At 38.7% G+C, this 7,500-nt stretch overlaps 1 protein-coding gene across 2 annotated transcripts in view; it reads left to right on the top strand.

Moving 5' to 3' along the window:
* LOC137997487 (uncharacterized) overlaps positions 1–7,500 on the top strand; it is a 132,643-nt gene that overhangs the window by 102,180 nt on the left and 22,963 nt on the right. Inside the window, exons 8-11 of one of the 2 annotated variants that reach the window (XM_068843523.1) lie at positions 1,988–2,371; positions 3,242–3,445; positions 4,501–4,629; positions 7,426–7,500. The exon at positions 7,426–7,500 is cut by the window's right edge and continues 297 nt beyond it. The exons of the other annotated variant lie outside the window; for it this stretch is intronic. Of the exons in view, the coding sequence (XP_068699624.1) occupies positions 1,988–2,371; positions 3,242–3,445; positions 4,501–4,629; positions 7,426–7,500 (792 nt within the window). The remainder of the gene's footprint in view (positions 1–1,987; positions 2,372–3,241; positions 3,446–4,500; positions 4,630–7,425) is intronic. 2 annotated transcript variants of the gene reach the window in all.

The raw sequence follows: 7,500 nt of genomic DNA, 5'->3' as shown, positions 1-7,500 counted from the left end.
ACCGCTGACTAGATACTGGTTTTTGATTGGATTGCAGGCTCAACCCAGGTTAACTCACCTAAACATAAACGAGGCTTAATTTTTTGCGCGCTTTCTGTGGTTCGACGCAGCTACACGGCGATACTACATCAACTATAGTTCGTACACAGTCAACGCTTTTCGTGTTCAGGTGGAAAACGGTTTGGAAGATGTTATCTTTCTGCATTTTTTGCTGGTTTCAATCCAGGTTGACATATCATGATATCTGTGGTCCACATTGGTGGCTACGCAATTATTCACGTCAAGCATCGAAGGGATATAAACTTAAAGTTAAGTGTTTATTTTTAATTTGCCTAGAGCTGCTTTTTTCCTGTATTGAAAATTTTGGCATATCTTTAGAAGCTCTGATAAGGTTATGTGATATATGATATGCCTGGAGGACCTATGTCTAGAACAGAAACGAAAGGAGAGCGAAAGAGAACGACAACGACAAAACAGAATACCGTACCAGTAATAGCTCATACTTAGTGGAAGAAGTTACTCCACAAATTCTTTCTTTGGGGCACTAAACCGTTTTGTTATTTTACGGATCCGTTATTTAAAGTGGAGGCGTATTTTTAAAAGGTGGTTTAATCGAAATCGATTTTTTATTGTCAACTGGACTTAAATAACAATTATCTGTACTCTTTTGGACGTAAAGAAAAAGTTGATTTGTTTGTTTGTTTTGCTCTAAATTGCGAGCGAACAAGTGCTTTTTTAATCCGTTTGCCCAACTGGTTTTCGTTGTGCCTCGACAGTGACAAGTTAATTTTGTCCTTATGTTATAAACACGTAATCGCAATGAGTTCTCGCAAAATTAGAGGGAAATCTCACTAGCTTGTGTTTTCAGAAGTTTGTTTAAAGCACCTAAACGTCATTTACGTGTTGGAGTGGATCTTGTTTGAAGTTTGTCCTTTCTTGGTTGCATTGCCATATTTTGCCGATTCTTTTTCCAAGCCAACCTGGCGTGCTTCAATGTAATACATCAAAATGTGAATGATCTCGTTTTCAGAGATAAAGTGGAATAAAATACATCAGTAAAACTCTTCTTTGACTTTGAAATGACGAAGTTTTTTTATGGCTTCTAATTTTAGCGTGATTCCTATTCGCTGGCTATTGACAGTTGACTCTGAAATAGCTTTTTTCCTTTTCCATTCGCTCGCTGAGAGTGTGCTTGTTTTCTTTTAAACCTCATACGATTCAAGAAAAACTTATTGCCAAACTGGTGAATTCTATGGTAAATTTCCCTCGAAAAACCGATACCGTACTCGTCGCTTCGTGATAGCGTAAAATTTACCGTTGAAATCACTAGTTAGGCAATGAAGTTTTCTATAGAGGAAAGCAAAGAAAATAATTTAGTTATCATAGCAGCAACAGAAAGATCAAAACGCGGACAATCCGAAACCTCTTATTTTCACTAACCCTAAAGGCAGTGAGAATAAATAACCAAATAAATAAATAACGCAATTTTAACAATTGCGAGCAGAAGCCTGAAAATTTCAGGACTTTAACGGAGTTACATCGTTGTTTCATTTATCAAGGGAACATTAGAACCCACAAATGACCAGCTCCCAACGTCAGTGGCTTCATAGCTCAGTTGGTTAGAGCGTCGCACCGGTACCACGAGGTCACGGGTGCAAAGTGATGATGCCTATACCGTTGTCCATAAGATTACAGACAAAGCTGAACCATATAACACACCACAATATTCAACGCCGAAGAAAGTGTTTATTTCAGAGCGTGACCAAAATCGTGACACAAAGAAAGAGCAAGGGTTGACATCATCTTTCACTATGTTTCCATAACTGTTAAGGATAACAGAATATATCGAATGTGCACAACTTTTTTTCTAATGTTTAATTATTAAATGTGAGTGTCATCGGACTCTTATATATGTGGAGATAACAACATGTCTGTTTTTCGCAAGGAAAAAAACATTTTCAACAAAATGTCCTCCAAAATAATTTAGGAGTGTGCCCAAGAGGATGGCAGCTTATCAATGGCTCGTGCTACGAAGTTTCATCAACGTCCGCGAATTGGACTGCAGCAAAGTTAGCTTGCGAAGCAATGGGATCAAGGCTTGCCATGTTGAAAACGCATGCCGAGCAACACGTAGTTTGGCGCGCAGTGGAGAAAATTGTGTGGATTGGTTTGCACAGGAATCCCAAGAACAACTCGCAATGGCTTTGGATCGACGGATCACAGGTTACTGACACTAACTGGTATACAGGAGAACCTAACAACTATAAAGGGGTACCTGAGGGCTGTGGAACGATGTATTCTTGTTCACATCAAGGGAAATGGAACGACTTGCCCTGCAGTTACACTAGGTTTTACCTTTGTGCAATCAACGGTGAGGGGACTACACAAAAGTATGAAAAAATAACGCAATAGGCCACTTTCCATTTTACGTCTGTTTTCTTTTCCGACATTTTTATCGGTAATTACTTTAACTTTAGATTGAACTGTGAAAAATATGATTTTAAAACATAAAAGTTATCACGAGAGATTTCTGAGAATTTCGGAATTGTCTTGGTCGCTAAAATTTATCAGTTTTCTTCCTTTCCCGTATGATCTTTTTTCAAGAAACAAATGTGCTGCCTGTCTTCGCTGTTTCAGACCAATTTACTGTAACGTTTCACATTAAGTTGACCGAACCTACAGCGCTCCTTGTAGCTCTTAATTCCGTGCAACGGCAAGCCTCTAATGCAAAAGATATGAAGCATGCCTTTAATCTCTTATTTCGTCCCCCTTTAAAATAAGACCTTTTAGGGGCATTTAATTTCTTAAATACCCACTGTCTTTCCAACCAAAACAATAAAAGATAAGGTACATGCAAAGACTAAACAGACAAGAAGTATTTCTTTGGAGAACAGGGTCATTAACACCAGACATCAGGTTCTTCGCTTCGTATAGTATTAAATCTTGGAACTTACCATTAACCGATGTCGTTCATCGCACTGGCGTTTGGTTAAATTTAACAACTTGCCCTCCCTGTTAAGCACCGCTCCCAGAGTGTGCTAGCTGCTGTGGCGCTTAATAAATAATTTACAGTAGTTCACAAAAAGTAATTAAGAGTTCAAACAGCAAATATCAAGAAGTACGCTTTACCTTAAGTGTATCTCACGCGAACTACCCTATATCGATTTACTGAAAAAAAAAAATTGTTTTGAAACAGACTTCAACTTCCAAAATAATATTGATTAACGTTAATTATCTTCAGTCTCCAACGCAGAAAACTGTCAAAGGCTTTCTTTAGGGATTGGTGTGCGTGTCTCTCCTTCACATTGTCTCTCGTCCAATCAGAGTTACGGATCAACTTGTTCGTTTTCCTGCGCCCGCGGATATCGACTGAGCGGCCCTCCGTCCACGCAGTGCATGACACTAGGAGTCTGGAGCCGAGACGTGAGGACAGTCAGCTGCAAAGGTTTGTTCGCAAATACGCTAAGCCCACATTTCATATGAAGCAACGTACATCAATTCGTTTTGCAGTGAACGTTTGAATAAAATAAAAACAAAAGGACAGACATTGCTTTGAGTGAAACAACAGACGTAAGCGTGCCGCGTCATCAAATAAAACAAATGAAGGTAAATAATAAAGTCTGCTACGAGCCTAGAAGACCCATCAGACCGGCGCTTATCTCTGGTTTCTGTAGCATGAAGCGACTAGGAGTATTTCTACTCCCCCTCCTGGCCATGGAGGGGATACCATTCCATCAAAGGGTTACCCCCAGCATTAAATTCGCCGGTACCCATTTATACACCTGCGGTCAGTTGTTCGAAAGCCGATTAACTTAATCCGGGATTAGCGTAAACGTCTGTTCATGTTTTCAAATTTTTGGTGAGAGTTTTTTTACTTATTGTTGTTTTTCAAGATTGAATATCAGCCTTGAATAGCATTTGGGAGTAGAGAATAAACTTCTTTGTTATTTTTAACCTGGGATTAGCGTTAATCGGCTTTTGAACAACTGGCCCCTGGGTGGAGAGAGGCATCGTGAGAGAAAAGTGTCTTGCCCAAGAACACAACACAACGTCCCCGGCCAGGACCCGAACCCGGAACACTCGATCCGGAGTCGAGCGCACTAACCATGAGGCCACCGTGCCTCCCACAAAAAACAAATGAAAGCGCCCTGGCTGAGCCATGGCATGGCTGGTGAACAATGGCTCAATCAATTTCTTTCTTTGGAGAGGTTCCTGTACAGTTTTTTACAATGTTGATATCTTGAGCTATACCTGTTCAGTACTAGACTGCAAACAGTCTCTCTTTAGCTCTAAAATCTTTGTAGATTGCAATCGCGCCGTGCGTGGCTCTAACGACGCCCACGGTATTTGCGACCCACAGGTTCAGCACTGAATGTTTGTCATTTTGTAAGTTCAATGCACGCGTTCCTTTCAAAGATTTTAGAGCAAGAGAGAGACTGCTCGCAGTCTCCTTCAGTACTAAAGGTAAAAAGGTTAGAGTGATTATCCATACTTTTTCAGACATCAACGAATGTTTGGAAACAAAGAATGGCGGCTGCAGCCACAAGTGTGTTAATTCTGCAGGAGGCTATAAATGCAAATGTCCGGACCCAAAGCTGATCTTATTATCAGACAATAAGACATGTCATGGTACGCACCCATCTATCACATAGGTAGAGATAACAACATGTCTGTTTTTCTCAAGAAAATTATAAAACTGGATCATTCGTAGCAGCTGATCACAACCCTTCATATAAAATATGACCCACTAAATAACCAAAAACCACCCTATGTAATTCGGTGAACAAAAAAGACCCTATGTAAAGACGCACCCCCTAACTATCGCTAAGCGCACTGCTTTTCAAAAAAGAACCCATTTGAAAAGCTAACCTATTTGCACTTTCTTTGTTTCTTAACCACACTTAAGGACTTGTTGCTCAGATGCAACGTTTTATCGTTTTTTCAAGGCAATGGCTCAAAGTAATAAAGTAGGGGCTTGAACATTCTTTAAGGCAATACCTTTAAAAATTATTTAAAACGGTGCCTTTAACGCATTCGTTAAAAGCAGAGCCTTTAACATGGTATAGAGGCCACCGTCTTTAAAAATCCCTTAGAAGCGAAAGCAGGACCTTTAGCTTTCCGTAAAAACCACGCTTTTAATATTTCTAAAAAGCATGGACCTTTAATGTTTCTTACTAAAATCACGGCCTTTAATCTTTAAAGGTCACGCTGTAAACATTCCTCAAAGGCCACGCTTTTAACATTATTTAAAGACCAGTGCCACGCTCTTAACATTTCTTCACTGCATGGCATTTAACAATCCTTAAAGGCAGCACCTTTAACAATCCTTAAAGGCAGCGCTTTTAACATTTCTTAAAGGTCACACCTACGAATGATCCAGTCAAACCTTCAACATTTCTTATAGGCCACGCTTTTAACATTTCTCAGTTAAAGGCAGCGCCTTTCACATTTCTTAAAGGTCACGCTTTTAACATTTCTCAGTTAAAGACAGCGCCTTTAACATTTCTTAAAGGTCACGCTTTTAACATTTCTTAAAGGCAGCGCCTTTAACATTTCTTAAAGAGAGCGAAAGAGAACGACAACGACAAAACAGAATACCGTACCAGTAAAAGTTCATACTTAGTGAAGAAGTTACTCCACAAATTCTTTCTTTTGGCACTAAACCGTTTTTTTATTTTTACGGATGTGTTATTTAAAGTGGGTGCGTATTTTTAAAAGGTTTATTGTCAACTGGACTTAAATAACAATTATCTGTACTCTTTTGGACATAAAGAAAAAGTTGATTTGTTTGGTTTGGTTGTTTTGCTCTAAATAGACCTTTTCGGCTTGTACATTTTGTTTTCCCAATACAGATCATGTGATAATACTCAGGAGGTTTGGTCTTTTGTTTTGTTCATTAAAATGAGGGCATGCAAGCATGAATATGCCTGCATCCACTCTTTTTAATGAACAAAACAAAGGACCAAGCCTCCTGAGTATTATCACATGATCTGTATTGGGAAAACAAAATGTACAAGCCGAAAAGGTCTATTTAGAGCAAACAAGAGCTTTTTTAAGCCGTTTCCCAACTGGTTTTCGTTGTGCCTCGACAGTGACAAGAAAATTTGGTCTTTACGGTTATAAACACGCAATCGCAATGATTTCTCACAAAATTAGTAGAAAATCTCACTAGCTTATGTTTTCAGAAGTTTGTTTAAAGCACCTAAACGTTATTTAAGTGTTGGAGCGGTTCTTGTTTGAAGTTCGTCCTTTCTTGGTTGCATTGCCATATTTTGCCGATTCTTGTTCCGAGCCAACCTGGCTTGCTTCAATGAAATACATCAAAATGTGAATGACCTCGTTTTCAGAGATAAGTGGAATAAAATACATCAGTAAAACTCTTCTTTGAATTTGAAATGACAAAGTTTTTTTTAATGGCTTCTAATCTTAGCGTGAGTTGACTCTGAAATGACTTTTTTCCTTTTCCATTCTCTCGCTGAGAGTGTGTTTGTTTTTTTTTAAACCTCATACGGTTCAAGAAAAATTTATTGCCAAACTGGAGAATTCTAAAGTAAATTTCATTTGAAAAACCGATATCGTACCCGTCGCTTCATGATACCGTAAAATTTACCGTTGAAATCACTAGTTAGGCAATGAAGTTTCTATAGAGGAAAGCAAAGAAAATAATTTAGATATTATAGCAGCAACAGAAAGATCAAAACGCGGACAATTCGAAACCTTTTATTTTCAGTAACCCTAAAGGCAGTAAGAATAAATAACCAGGAAGCTCCGCTTTTAGGATTGGCTAAATCTACATATTAAATTGAAATGCCGATATGAAATCAAGTGAAGCCTTGATCCTCGCAGTTATGAACGCAATTTTAACAATTGCGGGCAGAAGCCTGAAAATTTCAGGACTTTAACGGAGTTTCATCGTTGATTCATTCATCACTGGCGGGAACATTAGAACCCACAAATGACCAACTCCCAACGTCAGTGGCTTCATAGCTCAGTTGGTTAGAGCGTCGCACCGGTACCACGAGGTCACGGGTTCAAAGTCATGATGATGCCAATACCGTTGTCCATAAGAGTACACACAAAGCTGAACCATATACCACACCACAATATTCAACGCCGAAGAAAGTGTTTATTTCAGAGAGTGACCAAAATCATGACACAAAGAAAGAGCAAGGGTTGTCGAAAAAGCGAGATCGAAATCCTTTAACATTATCTTTTACTATGTTTCCATAAAATTGTAAGGATAACAGAATATATCGAATGTGCACAACTTTTTTTGTAATGTTTAATTATTAATTAACCATTAATTATTTAATTATTAAATGCGAGTCTCATCGGACTCTTACATATGTAGAGATAACAACATGTCTGTTTTGCGCAAGGAAAAAAAAAAACATTTTCAACAAAATTTCCTCCAAAATAATTTAGGAGTGTGCCCAAGAGGATGGCAGCTTATCAATGGCTCGTGGTACGAAGTTTCATCAACGTCCGCGAATTGGACTG

The sequence above is a fragment of the Montipora foliosa genome, chromosome 3 (genome assembly GCF_036669935.1).
Source record: "Montipora foliosa isolate CH-2021 chromosome 3, ASM3666993v2, whole genome shotgun sequence".
Classification (NCBI taxonomy): Eukaryota; Metazoa; Cnidaria; class Anthozoa; order Scleractinia; family Acroporidae; genus Montipora; species Montipora foliosa.
Note: the sequence above shows the minus strand (reverse complement) of the source record. Positions and strands in the feature narration are given on the sequence as shown.